The sequence below is a fragment of the Sorex fumeus genome, unplaced genomic scaffold, assembly GCF_029834395.1.
Source record: "Sorex fumeus unplaced genomic scaffold, SorFum_2.1 ptg000233l, whole genome shotgun sequence".
In the NCBI taxonomy this organism is placed as follows: Eukaryota; Metazoa; Chordata; class Mammalia; order Eulipotyphla; family Soricidae; genus Sorex; species Sorex fumeus.
Window position 1 is genome coordinate 268,558 of NW_026606290.1, and position 22,577 is coordinate 291,134.

General features: G+C 53.3%; 2 protein-coding genes across 3 annotated transcripts in view; one reads left to right on the forward strand and one right to left on the reverse strand.

The window, feature by feature from the left end:
• The window catches only part of UCK1 (uridine-cytidine kinase 1), a 212,146-nt gene that overhangs the window by 161,644 nt on the left and 27,925 nt on the right, over positions 1 to 22,577 (forward strand). The gene's annotated exons all lie outside the window — the stretch shown is intronic.
• Positions 1 to 22,577, reverse strand: part of NUP214 (nucleoporin 214) — a 90,179-nt gene that overhangs the window by 3,117 nt on the left and 64,485 nt on the right. For both annotated transcript variants that reach the window (XM_056108841.1, XM_056108842.1), the window contains 5 exons: positions 21,075 to 21,136; positions 16,653 to 18,413; positions 14,555 to 14,625; positions 5,616 to 5,778; positions 2,773 to 2,925 (listed from right to left, as the gene is read on the reverse strand). In XM_056108841.1, coding sequence (XP_055964816.1) covers positions 2,773 to 2,925; positions 5,616 to 5,778; positions 14,555 to 14,625; positions 16,653 to 18,413; positions 21,075 to 21,136 — 2,210 coding nt within the window. The remainder of the gene's footprint in view (positions 1 to 2,772; positions 2,926 to 5,615; positions 5,779 to 14,554; positions 14,626 to 16,652; positions 18,414 to 21,074; positions 21,137 to 22,577) is intronic.

A 22,577-nucleotide genomic window follows, 5' to 3' on the forward strand; every position in this document is an offset into this window, starting at 1 on the left:
CGGTCAGTGGCCACCTCCGGTGAACAGAGCTTTCGAGGCTTGACCGTTGGCTCTGTCAACAGCGGACCCACACCCGAGAGATGCTTTCGGCTACGTTTGGTTTCATGTTGTGTATTTTAAAACCTTCAGTGAAATTCCAAGCCATGACAGCGGAGCCTGCTGGGTCGCAAATACAACAGGCTGGAAAAAGGAAAGTGTTAAAAGCCCCTGGAGGTGAATTATTGAAGGCCGAGGCAGATCTCGTTTCTCCTCGCGGGCACCCAGGCCTGCTGCCTTGTGTCACAGCACTCAGAGTCCTGGGGGGAAGGAGGGAGGAGACGCCCCTGATGGCACTATAGTCTCTCCCCCGCCAAGCACAAACTTGGGTCACAGCTAAAGGACAGGAAGCAGAAGGCCACCTGGAAACCTCTGTTCACCTGAGGTGGCCGCTGACCTCCCCCCACATACCTAGGGTGTGTGTCCTGAGGGTGGGCTTCTGCCCACAAGGCCGCTCCTTCCTCTGACCCCCGACGGGACCCCTTGGAGGCGGCAGGGTGGCGTCAGACACCAGGCATCTTCCCCGGAAGACACAGACCCCTGACCCCACCCCCTGGAGGGTGGAGCCTCGAGTCTGAGCGAGCATATCACCTGTCCTGCGAGCCGTCACGCGCATCCCTCTGCTCCAGCAGGGGAGCAGCAGGGGGAGCCCGGGCCCCGGAGGTGACCCCCGTTCCTGTCTCTCTCTCCATGACCTGCCCCTGCCCTGCAGCAGCACCAACTCTCAGGGAGCTGAAGGCGACCCCTCGCTGGCATGTTCGGATACTGTCTGAGCCGCTGAGCTAAACCTCACGGATTCCTCCGTGTGCTGCCCCAGGGTCAGGCTGCCCAGGCATGCAGAAGGGAGCTCCAGGAGGACACCCCCAGAGAAGGGGACCCCGCCCGGGGGCGGGGGGGCCCTCCCCTCTCCGTCACAGGACTCGGGCAATTCACACAGCCTGAGACACTCGGGAAAGTGTGTGGGACCGGATTCCTAGGTAAGAAACATAAGTTCCTGAAATAGTTCCTGAAAAAGAAATTCTTGACTAATTTTGCAGAAATTTCAGTCGCATGCCATCTGCCCGAGTACCAGGGCCAAGGCTGCTGTGACCCTTCCTTCAGGCCACGCTGAGGCGAGAGGCGCCCACGCGGCAGGACCGTGGGAGACAGACCCTGAAGACGAGCCTGCGCTCCCGGCCTCTGGGCCCGACGCACGCGGGGAAGATGGACCTTCCATGGGCAGCAACCCCTCGGCAGCCCCCTTCGAGGACAGGCACCGCATGCTGTCCCAGGAGAGCCGGCACTGCATCATCCGCCCCAGGCCTTGTGTGTGCAAGGCGCCCGCTTTCCTGCAGGGAGCCAGCTTCAAGAACTTTCTCAAACACGCCCTCGCCCGCCCGTGGCACCTCTCCATCCCGTCTCCCACACAGTGTGAGGGACAAACAAAGCAGGTGTTTCCATTTGTTCAGATGCTTGGTTAGGGGGTGGGGTCGTGTGCAGAAGGCCTGGGTTCGAGTCAACACTACATGGTCCCCTGTGCATGAAGCTAGGAGCAGAGCTGGGTACGCACGGGCACGCGCACACGCACACACACACACACACCAGGACACACACACACACCAGGACACACACACACACACCAGGACACACACACACATAAATTCCCAGGCCAATTCCTGGCCATGGGGGAGGTGCCATCTGTGCAGCTGGCTTCTCCTCTCAGATCAGAGCACAGGAAGGGCCTGACTGTTCCACTGGGGTGGCTGCAGTAGGGGCTGGGGGCTGTCGTGAGCGGCTGGAGTGATAGCACGGCGGGTAGGGCGTTTGCCTTGCACGCGGCCAACACGGGTTCGATTCCCAGCATCCCATATGGTGCCCTGAGCACTGCCAGGAGTGATTCCTGAGTGCAGAGCCAGGAGTAACCCCTGAGCACCGCCGGGTGTGACCCAAAAAGCAAAAAAAAAAAAAAAAAAAAAAAAAAGCTGGAGTGAGAGTGAGAGTGAGAACTGTGATGTGGGTTGTAGTGAGCTGAGGTGTGGCTGTAGGGTGGGCTGTGGTTTGAGTGTTCTGTGTGGGTTCCTGCCCTGTGCCCTGGGCTTCCCAGAGAGCTCTGCGCTGGGTTAGACAGCAGGAAACGAATAAACGCTCGTGAGCTTTTACTACTTGAAGTGATGGACGGGGTCCCAGCTGGAGCCTAACCAAGTGGTTGAGAAGGCATCTCGTGTGGACAAGGTCCTGGGTCTGAGCCCGGGCAGCAGCCACAGGCTGAGTTCTTCTTCCCGGATCACGGAGACATCTCCATGGGCAGAAAGCCCCGGTAGGGGCTCGCCCCAGTCAGCATGGACATGGCTCCTGTCGGCCACATCCGGTCAGAGCCGCCCGTGTGGCCCGCAGTGAGGACGTGCCCACATGTCAAGCAGGACATCCAGCATGCTGCCCTCAGCGGGAAGGACAAGGCCGGCGTGGGAGAGGGACACAATGATGGCCCACAAAAGCTGGACGGATCCCTGCTGTGCCCCCTTCCTGGGCGGACGGCGGTTGCCAGCCAGTGGCCATGCTAAGACAGCCCCGACTTCTATGAAGCCTCAGGACACGCATTCAGGGCTTCCAACTCTCTAGAACAGGTCTGGGTGTTAGGGACCGCCTAACGCTCAACACAAAGAAAGGAAGCCGGAGGGTGAACTACCTGTCCACACGCCACTCCTTTTCCCTTCTGGGCCCTGCACGCGCGCAGACGAGCAGCACAGGGTCGCCTACCTGTTTTATTGGGCGTGGAGAAGCCGAAGCCTTGGGACGCCACGCTGCCACCCCCAGAGCTGAAAGTGCCGGCAGGCTTCTGCTCTCCAAATGAGGAGCTGGAGAAGCTGCCGAAGGTCTTGGCGCCACTGTTTCCGAACAGGTTTGAGGGATCTGAGGACAAGAGCATGCATGAGGAAGCCTGATCCGGGGAGGAGGAAGCGGACCGCTTGGCAGGGCCCGGCCAGGAGGTGGTGGCGGGGCCAACCCACATGCCAATGGCCACCACTCTGCGCTGATGCTCGGCACCCGGTCCCAGACCGCCAGGCACAATGTGCCGTGCCCCACAGGGGCCTCAGTGGGGTGTCCCTCAGCGGGGTGCTGTTACTTCGGCCGTCACTGCCCCGGGCCTTATCAGGGTCCCCGTCTCCCCGGGGTACAAGGCCATCACGAGCACTTCAGGCACAACCCAGAGGGAGTGGTCTGACCTTGGGGTCACCACTGCCTCAGTGACCCAGCCCAGGACCACAGGGCCGGCCTACGCTCTAGCTGGAGTCCTTCCACGCCACCACGGCTGATCCTGACATCAAAGCCAGGGTTCCTTGCTGTCGTGGGCTGGGAATCTCAAGAACAGAGGGTGCAGTTCTGACTTTAGTAGCGCCGGTGATGCAACACCCCAGATCAGAAACAAATTCAAGTGCCAGGTTTGGGGCCCGGCTGCTGGAGAAATTCGGAACAGAGGTGAAAGTCCTTCCTGCAACGCTGCCCGGAGCACCTGCAGCTTCTCTTTCTTTCTTACGTGGAGTGCAGTGGGCAGGGCGCTGACTTTGTGTGAGGTCAACCCTGGTTCAAGTCTCGGCACCCATGATGGCACCTGAGCAGTGCCAGAAGCGATCCCCAAACACAGAGCGGGAAATAACCCCTGAGCACTGCAGGGTGTGGTTCCCAAATTAAAAAAAACAAAAAAAACAAAACTAGAGCAGAGCAAACAACAAGAATTCTGCCTCTAGATGCACGGAGCATTCTGGAAGAAGCCCGAGTTCTACGCTTGTACCTGGCTGAAGGTCCCTGGGAGCTGTTGAGGAAGGTGACCCCCCACCACCTGCTCATGTGGAAGTTGAATGAGAACGCACATGAGCCCTGTGCCCGGCACATGGTCACGGCCCTGCTCGTGCTGTGGCCCAGTTCCCAAGAATCCCCTGGGATGGCTCAAGCAGGCCCACCGGCCACGATCCATCGTGCAGCCTGCTGGCGCTGCGGGCCAAGCCTCCGGCCGCTTCTCTGAGCGCCCCGGCATAAAGCTGTCCACTGCGTCTGCAGCCAACACTCAGTTTCCACACAGCAGTTTCCAGCTCCTGGGGACCAGGCAGTCAGGGAAGGCTGGTGATCACGGGCACAGGATCTTCCTTCACTGTGAGACAGCTGGGTAACACACAGGTATCGCAGCCGTGCTCAGGAAAGCATCGACCCCTACACGGTCCGAAGGGTCTGTGAGTGTGATGGCCACGTGTGGCTGTGGGCCTGCTGGCCCATGCCCTCCAGCCGCTGAGCCTCTGCCCGGCGTGTTACCAGGTCCCAGCCGGTCCTGTGCCAAATGGTGAACTCGCACAGCACGCGGGAGCCAGGTGAGCTCTAGATCTGCCCTTTCTGGCTCATGACACTCAACTCATGCAGTCAGCTGACCACTCTGGGCTGGCTTCCTCTGGAAAATGCACAGCCACAGGGCCTCTGCTTCAAAGCATGTGTCCTGGAGGCCTGAGGCTGGGCGCTGCCCAGGACACGGGCTCTGCGCGAGCTCTTCAGCAGGCCCGTTTCCCGGAAGGCCCAGGTTGCTTTCCAAGACCTTCCTCCTAAACTCCGAGCAGACGGGAAGCTCCAGAGGAGCCACGGTGCCCTTCCACATCCCTGGCCAGTTGGCGAGAGCGGCACGGCGGTTGCGTGACAGGCCACAGCAGCCTCCAGCTGACGGACAAGCCCGACCTGTCTGCAGAACACCAGTGCCCGAGTCACTGAGACTGACCAGGCCGGGGGAAGTGGCCTGCAGAGCCGGGAAAGAGAGAAAGGCGAAGCTGAAGGGGAGAAGCTTCGAGTTCCACTTCAGCCTCCCGGCTGCGGGATGCGTGCTGCCTGACTCACGCAGCTCCTCAGGTTGAACCAGGAGACAGAACAAAGGCTTTTCAAAATCAGCTCGAGAAAAAAGCGCCAGTAGGAAGAGTTTCGGATCAGACAGACTAAGACAAAGATGTAAAAGAAATGAAGGGGCTGGAGGATAGAAAAGCGGGGAGGGTGTTTGCTCTGCACGCAGCCAACTCGGGTTCGATTCCCAGCATCCCATATAGTCCCCCGAGCACCGCCAGGAGTGATTCGTGAGTGCAGAGCCAGAAGTGACCCCTGAGAATCACCAGGTGTGACCCAAAAAGCCAAAAAAAAAAGATAAAAAGAAATGAAAAAACGAAGGCTTCAACTGCGGGGTGACATTTTCCTTCCGGAACTGCCTTCTACAGCAAATGCGAAGAGTCCTGTGCATCTGAAAATCCAGCTGCTCTCTCTCGAGCGAGGCCCAGCTCACTCTGCTCGCATCACGCCCGTCTGCCTGAGTCACTCAGTGCTCAGAATCAGAGCCAGGGGCCTTGAGCGACAAGAGGAAGAATCAAGACTCGGCTCCTCTCCAGTCGTGGTGATGCTTCCCGTGATTACAGAGGACAGGGAGTTAAATAAATAAAATCCAATAAAATCGACGCTGAGCCAGACCGCACTGCTCCGGATGGCTCCTTCCTTTCTTGCCTCTCCCTGTTTCTAAGAGCCCACGACAGCGGGAGATGACATGGGGGACGGAGGAGCCCAGGGAAACGGTCTGCACTTACTCGAGGTGGCGGTCGATCCAAAGCCCCCGCTGGCCGAGCTGAATGGGTTTTTGTTGGCCGCATCCTGGCTGGGTTTCCCTCCAAGGCCACTGAAGAAACCTCCCCCTCGTCCGGTGCTCCCGGACCCAAACACGCTGCTGCTGGAAGATGAGGCAGCGGCAGGCTGCAAGACAAAAGGTGCAGGAAGTGAGACGGGGTGAGAGGTCACCGGGAAATGGCCAGCACCTTTGCACAGCCGGACCAATGGAAGCAGCAAGAGACTCAGCTTAGCTCTGGCACAGATGCGCTTCAGAAGGCGCTGGCCTCTCCCTGGGCACTCCCCGCACACCAGCCGTTCTCCAGCTAGCCCACGCTCGCAGACCCCTGAAAGCGTGATTTGGGGTGGCAGGAACTTCTACATGTTGATCTGCCTCATTGCCAGCTCTGTGCTGGACACAATTCCTGGGGCAGGAAGACCAGGCTCGGAAGAGTAACTTGGCCCCTCCCCTGCTGCGAAAGCCTTGAGAGGCGCTTCTCTGAGTGCCACTTATTTTGATTACCCTAGTTATTTGGCTGAACTCATCAGCAATGGATGATAAGTGATTTACGCGGTCTTTTCTCCCAATTTTGCACTTTTATTTCGTAATGACTTTCCCAGGATTGCAGAAAGCAGCTTAAATTAGCTCCATTGTTGAAATGATGACCACAGCTGAATTCTGTCCAAGTTTGCAAATCTTATGCTTAGGGGAGGGTGCGGACGCGGGGACGCGTGTGGGCTCAAAGCTGCAGCAGGCACCAGACACTTCATCTCTGTCTGGGAGTGCGTTCCTGAGGAATACTGCGCGAGACTTGAGGGACCATGACTATTAGGTAAATGTGACATCTCCTTGGCTGACATTGGAGGAAAGACGGGCCTCTGGAAATGGGTCACTGTGCACAGGGACTCCACCAGAGCCACTTCAAAGATGGGGGCAGGGGATAAGATGGGGGGGGTCGGGGGAGAGCGTTTGTTTGAAGGAGTAAAATAAACAACCTGCCTTAAAACGAGGAGAGTGTTGAATGAGTGAGAAACTCCACGTAGTTCTGATGCCTTGAGCCAACCCCAGGCTCCAGCCCCCCTGCTGGTTAGTGTCTTCACACTGACAGTGTCCTTATGAGGCGCTTAGCTGCGCTCCTGTCCCCCTTTCTACAGGAGCCGGCCCCTGACCTGTCCTCACTGCAGTATTCCACACCCTCACCCCTATTTGTTCCAGTCACACTGGCCTTCTGGGTCTCGACCAGAAGATACTAATTTTCTTCTTTTTGGGCCATACCCAGTGGGGCTCAGGGTTTACTCTTGGCTTTGCACTCAGGAATTACTCATTCAGTGCTTGGGGGGCCCGTGTGGGGTGCTGAGGATTGAACCTAGGCCAGTCGTCTGCAAGGCAAGCGTCCTACTCGCTGTACACTTTTTTCTGATTTTTCTACCTGAGAGCAATAAGCTTGCTAGTTTCTCCTGCTCCTTAATTTTTTTTCTCCTTTAAACTTTTTTGGAAAACAACAGTAATTACTACAACTATTTGATGATGAAAAAAATTTTTTTTGTTTTAACCAAAATAAAAATATGGGGGCTGAAGCAAGAGCACAGCGGGACAGAGCTTTCACCTTGAACGCAGCCAACCGGGGTTAAATCCCCAACATCCCATATGGGCCCTGAGCATTGCCAGGAGTTACTCCTGAGCACAGAGCCAGGAGTAACCCCTGAGCTTCACTGGGTGTGACACCAAAAGAAAGGAACGCTTCATGGATGTGCAAGGTCCTGCTGATCTCTATACTGGTCTGATCTTAGTCTACATGCTTCCCAAGAGAGCATGCAGAAAAAGCTTACAAAAACCTGGTAGCCAGGAGCCCGGAGATACAGGCTTGTGTTTGGTGGGCCTGCCTTGCACACAGCTGACCCAGGGTTTGATCCCTGGCACCCGATACAGCCCCCTGAGCCCAGCCAGGAGTGAGCCCAGAGCGCAGAGTTGGGCCCAATCCCATGATAAAAGCTGAGGCTTCGGCAGAAATGCCTCCAGACTCTGCGCCAGGCTGAGTCTCATCTGGGGCACCCTGGAGGGGGACAGGTGAGCCCACCACCAGCCTAAGAGCCCCGGCAGGCGAAAACCTCCATAATCCAATTGCCGCCATGCTCATGGTCAGACTCCACAGGCTCAAAATGAGCCTCTTCCAGGAACGAATCTGTTGAAAAACTCAGGGATGCAGGTTTTGTGAATGAAATTTCCAGGTTCTCATGGAGCTGTGGATGGGCAACCTCCCCCATCCCCCTGTTCTTCCAAGCGCCTGGCAGTCATGCCCATGAACAGCCTTTGGCGTCATATAAGCTCATTAACCAGCCATGATCCAGAGATTCATAAGTAAATCTTGAAAGAAATCAGTAAGCTGCAGAGATGCTTCAGGGACCCAAAGTCACCATCCAGTTAAAATTTAACTCCAGCTTCCACCCCATTCAAAATTTTAGAATTTCTGGAGCATGCAGCCCATTTGTGGCCATGCAACATCTATACCACTGACATACCAGGAGTAGCACACCACACTGGATGGGATGTAAAGTAGGAGGCAACCAATTTCGATGAAGAAAATATTGACACACAAGACTCAACTGGTGACAACACGTTAGCAATCTCTTATACAAGGGTTTAATGGCTCCAGGGTGAGATGCAACACTTTTCACATGCTTTCTTCTAAGGAAATCTTTTTTGATCATTTTTAGCTAATTATTCATAACAAGCAACACAAAATAAACTAATTACGGCCTGCTCTTAGGGCAGGCTTGGGTGGTGGTTGGGAAAATGAGAAATAATGGTGGTGGGAAGGTGTAATGGTGGTGGGATTGGTGTTTCAGAGTAGTGAATGTGATAAATCATGTGAACAACTTTATAAAAAACAAAAGGAAAAACAAAGGTGAGGTTTCAGTAAGCAGGGCCATGCGTTTGAAGGAAGCCTGGACAACTAATGACCGTACACGCAGCAAGAATTGCTACTATATAAGGGCGTTTCTGAGTCAGAAACATGGCAGTTTTAGGGGGATCAACCTAATTTTAGAAATGATTTAACAGACATATCCAAGAAATGAACACACTGCATAAATAATACACTCAAATAAACGTGAGTTATTGCACTTAAAAAAAAAAAAGGACTTAGAGAATCCCAGTAATTTTGTTTATTCATTTATTATTTTTTCGGGCCAAACCAGAAATCAAACCTATTCAGAATGATACTGGGCTGGAGCGACAGCACAGCGGGTAGGGCGTCTGCCTTGCATGCAGCCAACATGGCCGACCCGAGTTCGATTCCTCCGCCCCTCTCGGAGAGCCTGGCAAGCTACCGAGAGTATTCGATATGCCAGACACAGTAACAACAAAGTCTCCAATGGAGACGTTACTGGGCCCGCTCGAGCAGAATGATACTCTTGATAAATCCTCATTTCGCATATAAGCAATATATAGCCGCCTTTGTTTTATTATACCATTAATTTTTTTTTTTTTTTGGTTCACAGCCAGTGATGCTGCTCAGGGGTTACTACTGGCTCTGCACTCAGGATTACTCTCGAATTACTCTTGAGGGACCTTATGGGATGCCGGGGATCAAACCTGGGTTGGCTGCGTGCAAGACAAGTGCCCTCCCCACTGTACTACTGCTCTGACCCCAGCAAATTCTTGCGTTATAATTAATTTGGATGAACCCTGGGTTCAGTCCTAGCTACTATTCTTGTCTTCCCATCTTAAAAAGTTTTCTTGAGGCTGGAGAGATAGCACAGCTCTGCCTCGAACAAGGCCAACATGAATTTGATCCCTGGCATCCCCAAGGGTCCCCTGAGCCCACCAGGAGTGACCTCTGAGTTCAGAGCCAGGAGAAAACCCTCAGAACTGCTTGGTGTGGCCCCAAAACAAACGAGGCTTCCTTAGATTTTTGTCTGTCACCAAATTTGGAACACCTGGGCCACTTCCTCTTTATCCGTTCCTAGTGCACCACCCAGTCTGATGACACTTTATGTGGCGACGCACAGTACCAGCACTTGCACCAGAGGCTAATTCTCTGGTATTTGGATCTCTGAGATTCATTTTAGCTAATTTTCAATGACATGCCTTAAAGCCCAGTTTTTCTGTAAAACTCTAGTGCTGTTATTAAAGTAAGCCAAGTCCCCCCTTTTTAACAACAGACTTTGTAAAGAGATCGTAATTGTTTTTTGAATTTCCAGTTCTATGTTCAGATTCCTTATTTTATTCAGTCTTTTAGACTGTTCAGTATTTTATTTTCCTGCAAATCCTTGTATGCAATGGTTTTTATTCAACATCTGGAGCATCTGAATTGTTCTTTCTTCATTTCCCAAATGTTTGTGGAACCCTGTTTGTTTTTGCATCTTCCCAGGTTTGCTACGTCTACTTATACTGTCTGGTATTTTCTTGGCTTTTTGGGTCACACCTGGTGATGCTCAGGGGTTTCTCCTAGCTCGGCACTGCACTCAGGAATCACTCCTGGTGGTGCTCAGGGGACTCTATGGGATGCTGGACACTAAACCCAGGTCGGCTGCATGCAAGGCAAACTCCCTACCCGCTGTACTATCGCTCCAGCCCCTATACTGTCTATTTTTTACAGAAGACTCATGGTGCGGTGATGCATGGACACCAGTGTTTTCTCTGGAAAGCAGGACTACTCTCATTTGCATGCTGAATCAAGGAGGAAATTATCCAGCGCTTACAGAGCAGGAAGTTGGAGACCAGAGTCACAGATTTCAGGGCCCACTCGCCCCTGGACAGCCTCAGTGACCCATGCCTCTGCTTCAGGTCTAGGTCAGCAGCTCTGACCTTCACGCTTACAGACACCAGCAGGAACTGACTAGAAATACGTACGGATTTAGAGGATTTGTCTTTGTCTAGCTGTTTGGTTTTGGGGCCCAACGGGCGATGCTGCTCAGGGCTAACCCTGGCTCTGCGCTCAGGAATTCCTCCCAGCGGGCTTGGGGGACCTTACGGGATGCTGGGGATGAAAACCAGGTCGGCTGTGTTCAAGGCCAGCAGCCTCCCCGCTGGACTATCTCAGCAGCCTTAAGATTATTTGTTTTGTGTTGAAGCTGAGTTAAGCATCACCACTGGGACAAGCTCCAGGGAACACAAGGCAAAGTTGTCTACATTCTATTTTCCATTTCTGCCTTTAAGTCCTTTCTCTTCGCAAAAGTAACAGAGGATTTCAAAGAAAATTTTTTGACTTGTCGGGGGTGGGGAGAACCACACCCAGTGATACTCAGGGGCCATTCCTGGCTCCTGGTGGTGCTTGGGTTCATTCAGGGTAGCAAGGTTCGTGCCTTCCGGGCCATACCATCTCTCCCATGGCCAAAGGAGGAATTACTTCTAAGATTTATTTTATTGCGGTAACATGCTTTATAGCAGGTTTCAAATAAATTTTTGGTTTTGAAACCACACCCAGTGATGCTCAGGGATTACTTCTAGCAGGGTCTTGGACCATACAACGCAGGGGATCAAACCCAGGTCGGCTGCGTGTTAGGCAATGTAGAATACCCTGCCTTGGTTCCACGGGTCACGCTTTGTTCCAGCTGCTGAACACTCGGGCTCTTCCTCCTTACAACCCTCATGAGCGTTCGTGCCCGTGTTTCCTGGCCGACCGAGGTCCTCATTTCTGTAGCTCCAGCCCCAGAAGCAGATCTGCTGGTTCAGGCGGGATTTTGAGCACCCACTTTTGACACTGCCAGATGGTTTTGCAAAGGGGTCATGTGAATTTATGCTCCCGCCAGTCCACGAGGAATGTTGGGTTATTTCTAGCTGCTCCACCTCCTCCCGGGCCGAGGACTGTCAGCTGCTTCCGTTCCAGCCACCTGCGTGGGTATACCATTGTCTTCTTCCTTTCCATTCCTGTTGTCTGTATATCCTGAACTCAACTGCCCTGCTGCAGATAGCCTACTCTTCCCTTACTTCATGGCTACTTTACCCTAAACGCAAGCAAGCTGTTATTTTGGCGAGATCAGGTGTTCTTTCTTTCAGGGCTGGAGCCATAGTACAACGGGTAGCGCATTTACCTTGCACGTGGCCAACCTGGATTCGATTCCCAGCATCCCATATTACTCCAGGAGTATTTCCTGAGCAACACTGGATGTGACCCTCCCCTCCATTTTTTTTTTCTCTCTCTCTTTAGAACCCTTTAGAATTTCTTTTGGAAATTCTCTGATTGGAAAACAATGTGGACTCTTAAAAAAACTAAGAATCGAGCTTCCATATGATCCACCAATTAATTCCACTTCTGGGCATCTAGCACAAAAGCCAAAAAAACTCTAATTGTTCTGAGCTCCTATGTTCACCATATTAATGATAAGCCAAAACCTGCAAACAACCTGAGTGTCTAAAAACAGGGGGCTGGAGAGAGAAAGCAGAGGAGAGATGGAATCATGCAATCTGCCGCCCAGTGGACGGAACCCGAAGGGACTGTGCTGGGCACAGTCAGCGTGAAGCAGAGGGACAGCGACAGAACGCTCTCTCTCACCTGTGGCACGTGAAGGAGCAGAGCAGCGGAGAGCGAAAGGTCCAGAGCAACAGAATCCAAGAACTGAGAACTGACAATAGGTCTACAGACGTGAGCTCACCATGGCAGTGAAATGTGGGGGTGCAGAGAGGAGGGGGTGCAGAGGCGGGGGTGGGGGTGGGGGTTAAGGAGGAACCCGGAGACAACCGTGGCGGGAAAAAAACACTCTGGTGTGGGGTGTGGTATTAAAACGTATTCATGAATTCCTCGCACTGACTGTTCTGTTAAGAACTGTAAACTGCCACGACTTAAAACAGTCCCCTCATACTTGTCTGGAAAATGACTTTTTTTTCCCCTTTTGGGTTATACCTGGCGATGCTCAGGGGTTCCTCCTGGCTCTGCACTCAGGAATTACTCCTGGCGGTGCTTGCGGGGTGGGGGGGACCATACGGGATGCCAGGGACTGAACCCAGGTCGGCTGCATGCAAGGCAAATGCCCTCCCCGCTGTACTGCTGCTCCAGCCCTGGCTTGGTTTAATTCCTCCATACCCCTTCCCTTTGCTGCTGCTGCTGACCTGGCCATGGTGGCTCTGGGTCATACACTGGGAGCGGCCAGGTTCATTCCTGGCACACATGGGCCTCTCGGGATTTGAACTTGGAAAGCAGGAATTCGAAGTGCCTGCGATATGCCTAACACAGCGCTCTTTCTGCAGTTGGGTTTGACGCTGAGCTTTAGCTTTTAGTATTTTTCAGGAAGTTCTATTCGGCTCTTTCCCAAACCTGAAAGGACACCTCTCCTCAGTCCTCCGGGGTCTCTCCCGTCTGCTCTCTCTGGAAACACGCACCGCACGGCTGCAGTACATCTCAGAACCCTTCCTAAGTGTGGCCTAAGATTCTCCCTTGCTCGCGTTTCCATGTGCTCACGCAGAATCTGGGGTGGCTTTCTTCACTGTGGTCTGTGCTGCTGTTGGGGACATCTGGAGCCACTGCTATTCCAGGCCCACGCAGCCAGGGAACACAACCTGGGGGTCTTTCTGAGACAACAGACGCCCTCCCCAATTTTGTGCATCAGACTCTTGTTTAGTGCTTTGTCCTCTGGGATTCATCTTTTTTTGTAAATTCTCATAGTAAAATACCCTATTAACTTCTCAGTGCCTTTTTTTCCCCTCTGCATTTTGGGTCATACCCGGAGATGCTCAGGGGTTGGTTACTCCTGGCTCTGCACTCAGGAATTACTCCTGGCGGTGCTTGGGGGACCATATGGGATGCTGGGAATTGAACCCGGGTCAGCTGCGTGCAAGGCAAATGCCTTACCTGCTGTGTTACTGCTCCAGCCCCTCAGTGCTTTTTAAAAAAATTGTGCTTTGGTGTTTTTAATATAGCTTTTTAGTTTTTTTTTTCTTCACATGGGAACTTTATTTAAGTGACTGAATCTGTCAGTATCAGAGAGTAGAAAAGGGAAGTTTCATCTCTCTCTGCTAAGTATCGCTGATTAAGGTACACTCCATCTTCAAAGGAAAATCAACCTAAGATGTGTAAGAAACGTACTATGTCTATTTCCTTACTAACTGCTGAACTAATACTGGGTTCCACCTTGGAGAAGTTAACAGTCATGACGAATATACCGCAGAAGCCTCTTTAAAACTCGAGGGGTGGTGGCCACTGAAAGACAGTAAGCATGTGACAGAACAAGAGCTCGGCCATGCCGGGGCCTTCAGTGACCCTCATCGGTCACGTGGGGACAGCAGCACCTGCCCTACCGAAGTACCAATGATGACATGAGTCAATGTGTAGAAAGCACTTGAAACAATGCCCAGCAGCTGGAAAACAGCCAGTCACATCAACTCAAACAGCTCACATCACTGGGAAGGACCTTGGGCCGCAAGAGCCCGACCTCTGGCGGCACAGACCCTTTGAAAAGAACTGGTTTAAGGTGTACACACCACTTTGAACGCAAGGGCATTTAAAAGAAAGATGTAAAAACCATTTTTAGAGCAGGGTTTCTTTTTTGGGGGATGCTCAGGGGTTCCTCCTGGCCCTGCACTCAGGAATCACCCTGGAAGCGCTCAGGGGACCATCTGGGATGCCCACACGGAACCTGCAGAACCATTTTTAGAGCAAGGACATTTTACAATAAAGCCACAGAGCAGTCTTAGCTTAGGGGGACATGTGTGCCAAGCCGTAGCCTGTACGGCAGGCAGAAAGATCACTGGAACTCAGTCATGAGATTCAAATGTACTTTCCTAGAGAATTTTAAAAACTGTTAATTCTATGAGGCAACTAAGCTTTCGGTGTCCCCGAAAGATAAAAAGAGACAGAACTGAAGAACCACAAAGGCTAGGGCTGAACTGCTAGGGCTGAACATACAATACAAACTCATTAGATGGGAACATCGTAGACAGATTTACAATAAACTGGCATGAATGAAACCAAGCATAAGTAGTTACCTGGCCGAAAACTGTTCCACCAGGACTGGCCGCCTGACCAAACAGGGAACCTGTATTACTAGATCCAAAACCTGTAAAATTCAAACAAACAAACAAGTTAAACTTGGATGAGTGATAAAAGTGTTTTATAACAGCCAAGTATTTACCAACATGAAAGGTTCAGGTAAAATACCTGCTAATAAGTTAAATCATGAATAAAATGTATTTCCCTATATACGAAGGAGAGAAAATTATGACCAAGTGACTTAAAGACCCCCTTTCATTGCAAATATATATATATATACACACACATATATATATATATATACATATATGTATATATTATAATTTATTTTTTGTGGGGGTCACCCTTGGCGATGCTCAGAGATTACTCCTGGTTCTGTGCTCAGGAATTACTCCTGGCGAGTTAAGGGGACCATATGAGATGCTGGGGATCAAACCTAGGTTGGCTGTGTACAAGGCAAACACCCTACCTGCTATACTATTGCTCTGGCCCCAATTGCAAATACAGCGATGTCCCAAGTACTGAACTCTTGTCTCACACCAAACCCCAGGTATGTGGGGACCCATCAGATGGTATATTCTCGGGCTGGGGAGACAGTCGTGCAGTGAATGCTTACCTTGCATGTGACTGATCCTGTTCGACCCCTGGCACTATACACTGTCCCCTGAATCCACCAGGGGTCAGATCTAAGCAGAGCGAGTCCTAGTTTCTGAGGACCACTGAGGCCCGGAAAAATCACCCCCCAACCAGCGATGTACTCTCAGTGTACGTCCCCCCAATTTTCAGAAAAGAACAAAAACAAAAACAAAACAAAACAAAATAGCAGAGAAGAAAATCACGGGAAAGTGAAACTAACGTGCACATTAACCTGGTGGTGACAACTTATAAGTAAAAGCAGCTGCGGTTCACACTGTAAGTCTCACTTTCAAAAAGAAACACTTCTGCTTGTTTCTGGGCCACACCCGGCAGTGCTCAGGGCTTCCCCTGGGCTCTCCACTCAGGGGTCCCTCCTGGCGGGCTCAGGGGACCTTCCGGGCAGCTGGCGTGAGGCAGTCGCCCTCCCTGCTACTGGGTCGCTCCAACCCCAATGATTTCTATTCTTGGGGTGAGGATGGGGGGCACGCCTGGGGGTGCTCAGGGAACCATATGTGGTTCCAGGGATCGAACCCAGGTGAGTCGTGTATAAGGCACATGCCTAACTAGCTGTACTCTCGCTGCTTAATTTTAAACTTAATTTTAAAAAAGACAGAAAAGCAGACTATGTCAAGAGGAGAAAAGCCCTCGGGGGCTGCGAGGGGAGGCATGGAGCCTGGGGCTCTGGACCCGTCCCCAGATGACACTAAAAAGGTAAAAGGTAAAGGCCCTCCCGTTGATCGTTGATTTGCTCGAGCGGGCCCAGTAACGTCTCCATTGGAGACTTTGTTGTTACTGTGTCTGGCATATCGAATACTCTCGGTAGCTTGCCGGGCTCTCCGAGAGGGGCGGAGGAATCGAACTCGGGTCGGCCATGTTGGCCGCTTGTAAGGCGAACGCCCTACCCGCTGTGCTATCGCTCCAGCCCAGATGACACTAGTCCTCGGATATCACCTTGAAAGGCCCATGTGAAGAGCCTCCCACTCACCTTTTTGTTTCTGGTGGTGGTGCTGAGGGGACCATATTGATGCTGGGGATCAAATCAGGATTGGCCGCATGCAAGGCCCACCTGCTCCAGCTCCCAACCCCCACATTTCTTTGTTTTTTTGTTTTTTTTTTTTGCTTTTAGGGTCACATCTGGTTCTGCACAAGGGTTACTCCTGGCTCTGCACTCAGGAATCCTCCTGACAGTGCTCGGGGGCCACATGGGATGCTGGGGACTGAACCTGGGTCAGCCGTGTGCAAGACAAACGACCTCCCCGCTGTGCTATCACTCCGGCCCTCCACCCCCATATCCCTGACAATGCTGGGAGTATGGTGACCGTCAGCGACAAGGGCTGCCGAGCAGCAGGCCCAGCGTGCCAGTGACCAGGCCAAGGGCCTTTCTGTGCCCTCCAGTGCTGCTTCCCACCTCGCCACCAGACACGGCTCAGTGACAAGTCCCGGCTGCTCCGGTCTTACCTGATGCCTGGCAGAAACTGAACCCTGAGGAGGACGCTGTGGTGGTGGTGGCCGAGGAACTGCCAAACACGGAGCCTCCCTGGCCAAAGCTGGGGCTCTGGCCGAAAGCAGGCACGCTGCTCTGGCCGAACAGGCCCCCGCCTGTGCCGGCGGAAGACTGTCCAAACGAGAAGGAGATGGAGCTGCTGGCGCTCGACGCCGCCCCGAACACGCTCCCGCTGGTCGAGGACGGTGTGGAGGTGGCGGCCTGGCCGAAGGCCGGCACGGAACTGAATCCCGGCTGGGTAAAGGAAAAGCCACTCGCTGGACTGCTGGTCGCCTGCCCAAAGGTTGGGGCCTGCCCGAAGGTCTGCCCGAAGACGCCCGTAGCCGCCGTGCCGAAGGCGGGGCTGCCGAAGCCCGAGCTGCTGACTGGGGGCGCAGTGGCTGCTGTGCTGGCGATGCTGCTGGTCTGCGGCCCGAACAGGCTGGGCGCCGTGCTCGCCGCCACCTGCCCAAACACGGGGGACGCCGAGGGGGCCGTGGCTGTGCTGCTGGCAAGCTGACTGAAAGCGGAGCTGGAGCTGGCAGCAGGCGGCTGAGAGAACACGGATGCAGTGGAAGAGACCGTCCCGAAGACCGTGGTCTCTGTGGCGGGGCTGGGAGCCACGGTGGGGGCCGCGGTGGAGGCCAAGGGGGCACTGGATGTTTCTGCAGCCGCCGGCACCGCACTTGAGACAGGGGTCACTGTGGGAGCAGGCGGCTCGAGCCCGGAAGGGCTGGCAGGAGAGGCCGGCTCCGTCTTGACGTCGGGAACCCCAGGCGTGGCTGCGGGGACCTCAGCAGTGGGTGCCACGAAGCTGGGGCTGGGTGCCCTGGGGCTGCTGTCCAGCGCGGGGGCCAGAGCAGGCTCCTTCTTGTCCGGCGTCTGCACCAGCCCCTGGGCTGGCTGCTGCCCTAGGGGCGAGGCTGTGGGTGCCAAGGCCTCACTGGTGCCTGGCTTCTCGGGCAGAGCTGAGGACGGGGCCTCTTCTGTGGTTCTGCCAGAGGCCATGGGCAAGGACGGGGCAGCTGCTGAGCTCAGGAGGCTGCTGAATGACAAGGTGGGGAAGGATGTGGGCAGGGGCGCAGCGGTGGTGGCTGCCGGTGGCGTGGACGTGGGTGCTGGACTGTTAGCCTGCTGGCTTCCAAACGTAAAGCCCGTCTTGCTGCCACCTGCGGTGATCCCTCCGAAACTGACCATCCCTGAGGGGCCCGAGCTGACCGGGGCCAGACCCCCAAACACCGCAGCAGGGGAGCTGCTCATGCTGGCGCTGGCTGCAGCTGCGGATGCTGCTGGTGTGCTGGATACCGCAGTCGCGGGGGGCTCTGCGGGCTTCTCCAACACCAGGGGGGCCGTGAAACTGAACCCCGAGGGCCCGGCGGATGTCTTGGTGGGTTGGACACTCGCTAGATTTGTGGCTGACATTTTACCGGCTGGCTTGGCCGAGTCCTCTGCTTGGCCGACCCGCAGTCCCGAGAAGCTCCCGAGTGTCTCTCCCGTGAGAGGGCTGGGGAACAGCTCGCTCAGCTTGCCGGCTGCAGAGCTGAGGGGGACGGTGGAAGAAGCTGCGGGCCGGATCATCAGTGGAGCCATCTCTCCCGGGGAGGCCGCGGCAGGAGCGTCTGTGGTGAGCCCCGTGGGGGCCGTATCGTCGGGAGCGCTCTCGTAGAAAGGCTTGCCCGTCCCGCCTGAGGAGAATGTGTCTAGCTGGCTGGCATCTTTGGCGGAGGGAGTCGAACCTAGCAAAGAAACCCAGAGAGGTTGGGTTTGGCCAAAGGCGACCTGAGCACATTTCTCCTGACTCCACGCCAAAGCCTCTCCTCCCTCGCCACTTTTCCTTGGGGACGGAGCACCGAGGGCTCTCCATAGGAACCTGGCTCGGTGAGAGAACTTTATACAGATAAAGTCACAACAAATATGCCATAGCTAGAAAGTGGGGAAGTAACATATCGTCCTCAAAGACCTAAAAAGGCATCTGCCCTCACGGTTCCCAGACTGTCTTGCTCTCGACAGCTTGGTCAAAAGGGCCAGGACTGACACACAACAGACCTTCCTTTGGCTTTAATGGGCAAACAAAGCACCAACCCACAATCATTTTAATTTTCTTATTGTTTTTGGGTTAGTACTGGGTTTGCACTCAGGAATCACTCCTGGTGGTGCTCGGGGGACAATATGGGATGCGAGGGATCAAACCTGGGTGGTCAGATTCTAACACCCTACCCAATGTGCTATCACTCGGACTCCCCAAATCATTTTTACATTCAATTAATGGCTACTTCCTAGCACTCTCCCCAAATAAAGGACTCGTGTGTTTTTTGTGGGGGAGGGGTTTCAAGCCACAGCTGGTGGTACCCAGGGGACCAGGAAGTGAAGGGGTTTAAACCCGGGCCACCTGCTGGCAGAGCCTGTACTCCGTCTACGGCTCTCAGGCCCTTGGTAAGTAACATCTGAGGGACCAGGACCCTGCCCTGCCCCCCCACCCTCCGTGGCTATGTCCCTCTGGGAAAGTTACAGATTTGAACAGTCCATTCCCATGGAGTCAATACAAAGGTTAAAGGAAAACTACAAGGTTTGGTCAAATAAAGTAGAAATCAAGTCTTCATACTTAAGACACTAAACGAAGCTGTGCCACCAGAGTGGACTGATGGGGAATGCGGGGCCACAGGCCACCCCCCACACTTTGTCCTCGTGTGGGCGGGAGCTTGGGCTCCTGCTATTTACAGAGTCTCTGGGAAATCCACTTGTTATTTATGACTGAGACAATGACTTTTCTTTTCATCTCGGAGTTGTTTTTTCCTCCAGGAAGTGAGGCAGGAGAGGAGGTGGGTCTCAAGGGCATTCTGCAGCCTTCGAGCGGGCAGAGCTCGAGAGCAGCTCAAGACTCACAGGTCCAGAGAGAGGAACAACTCCACCCGCCCAGGAAATGCCACATGAGACCGATTTAGGACATCCGCATCCACTGCGTTCCGCCCCCTCCTGTCTGGCTGGGAAGTCTAGGAGATGCACTTTGTCTGAAGGACCCACGACTCTGGGCTGCACATGAAGTCTGCAACCCAAAATGTATACTGGATGATTCAGTGAAAGACCGTCGGGTGTTTTATCATTGTACAATTGAAACCCAAGCACAAAAATTTGTAAATCTACAACTGTACCTCATGGTGTTTCACGAACAAAAATTAAAAAAAAAAAAAAGTAAATGATGGAGAATGGGCACTGGTGGAGGGATGGGTACTGGATCACTGTATAACTGAAACCCAAGCACAAAAATTTGTAAGTCTACAACTGTACCTCATGGTGTTTCACTAATAAAAATTAAAAAAAAAAAAAAAAGACCGTCACTGTGCTCTTCATCACGGGGAAAACCCAGAAATAGCCTGTGTCCAGAGGGCGAGTGGCTAACCAAATTATGGCACAGCCACAATTAAAAAAAAATAATAATGTAGGGGCTGGAGTGATAGCACAGCGAATAGGGCGTTTGCCTTGCATGTGGCCGACCCGGGTTCAAATCCCAGCATCCCATAGGGTCCTCTGAGCACCGCCAGGAGTCATTGCTGAGTGCAGAGCCAGGAGCAACCCCTGAGCATCGCCGGGTGTGACCCGAAAAGAAAAAAAAAAAGTAGCCATTAAAATACGCCACTTTGACGAGATCTTCAGCTGGAAATACAGCACAGTTCACAAGTGACAGTATTCAATGGACTCAAGACAGCAAAACTGCCAGCAGGAAATATAGCAGAACTTCAGCTGTGACTGGTCCAGCCCAGAATCATGTTGTAATTATTATTTTTTTTTTATTTTTTTTATTTTTGGGTCACACCCGGCGATGCTCAGGGGTTACTCCTGGCTCATGCACTCAGGAATCACTCCTGGCGGTGCTCGGGGGACCATATGGGATGCTGGGAATCGAACCTGGGTCGGCCATGTTGGCTGCGTGTAAGGCAAACGCCCTACCCGCTGTGCTATCGCTCCAGCCCCTATAATTATTATTTTTAAAAAGCTTTTTAAATTAAAAGAGAAATGGACTTACTTACACTGTAAGCTAGTCTGCTGATATTATTGGGGAAAGACCAACTGGGGCTTTTACTGCCTCAGTTCTGAGTCTAGCTCACTCTATTGCTGGAAGAGATTTCATTTCCCAATGAACTGCAGAGAGGAATGACTCCCCCAGTTAACTGCACGAAGAGCAGCACCCACTACTCTAGAAGTGCACCTTTCACTGTCCGTCACGATGAACACGGCCAGCTCGCAGCACCCCCCCATCTCTCAAGCACAGCAATGCCAGACTTGCTGCACACACGTTGAGCCAAGCTCAGCAACAAGGAAAAGGCAAAAGTGCCCGTGAAAAAAGAACCACATTGGTTTATGGAGACAGTGAAAGGGACACCAAGCCACTCAGACGGTACCTTGTGCAGCAAAGAGATTCGAAGATGGCGCTGGTGTGAGTTTCCCAAGATTAAAGCCGGTCCTGCGGAGTGGAGGCAGAGAGTTAAAGGCACAACGGAAACACACTATTGCCACTGACCGTGACATTTTAGAATGAATTCACACTGACCTCTCTTCGGAATTTACAACCTAGAAGGTAACAACGACAAAAACAAAGTGAAAGCAATGGTACCTGAGAGGCAGGCCAGAAGCTGGGAAGGCCCTGGGGGGACGGGACAGTGGGGTCTCAGGGCAGAGGCCTGAGTGGGGGGGGGGGGGGGCCGGGGCGGGGAGGTGGCTCATGGGGAATGTGTCAGGAGCTGGTCAGCGAGGGCAGGGGACAAGACAGGATGGGGGCAAGCCAGACTCAGGTGGGGCCGGGGTGACGGCACACTGAGTAAGGAGTTTCCCAGGCACTGGGCCCACCCGGGTTCCCCCCCGGAACCACATATCATCCCCAAGCCCCAGGAGAGATCTCTGAGTTCAGAGCCAGAAGTGAGTCCTGGGCACTGCCGGGTGTGGCCACTGCTCCCCCCCTCCACCCAATAAAAAAGGAGAAAGAGAAAGAGCCTGTCAGGAGCCTCACACGTGTGGCAGACAGAGTGTTGCTGTTTATAACAGGCGTTACTGCTGCCGCTCTGATAGAAGTTTTGGCTGAAGGCTTGGGAAAATTTGGTCAAAAGCCTGAGTTCTTTTCCACATATTTTCTTTCCGCGAGTACGCCCCAGAATTGATTACCCGCTGTGGGAAACCGCATAGACAGCAGGTGGGGTGGACCCCGGGGACACTGGTGGCGGTTCTGGTGCTGGTGCACAGTCTGCCTCCAGCTCAACCACGAGTAACGTTGCAGACCCCAGTGTCTGAAGAGAAGAATAAAAGCCAAGAGAGCAAATCGGAACCTACGTCACCGGGACGAGGCCAGCAGCAGGGCACTTGCACGTGTTCCGGCCGGGGTTGCATCCCCACCATAAGCAAAGAGAAAGGAGGCCTTTCTTTTCTTTCTTCTTCTTTTTTTCTTTCTTTTTGGGTTACACCCGGTGATGCTCAGGGGTTACTCCTGGCTTTGCACTCAGGAATCACTCCTGGCGGTGCTCGGGGGACCATATGGGATGCCGTGAATTGAAACCGGGTCGGCCACATGCAAGGCAAACACCCTACCCGCTGTGCTATTGCTCCAGCCCCGAAAGTAGGCTTTTCTACTGGGACTTAAATGCACAGTCCCAAGAGTGAGTGGCACAAAAGCCCATGGGCAGGCTGTAAGCTCTGAAGGGAAAGAAGCCCAGGAAGATGCCCGGGGCTGCCCCACACGCCCCCAAGGCAGCACAGGGAGAAGGCCCTCCCCCAAGAGTGTCATAAAAGCTCCCCCAGAATGAAGGCTACAAGGTGCTTTGTTTTTTTGAAATGACTCAACTTTACAAGTACAGCTACTGTTACTTCAAAACAAAAATAGAGGAAGAAGGTGCCTCATCTCTGAACATGCAACG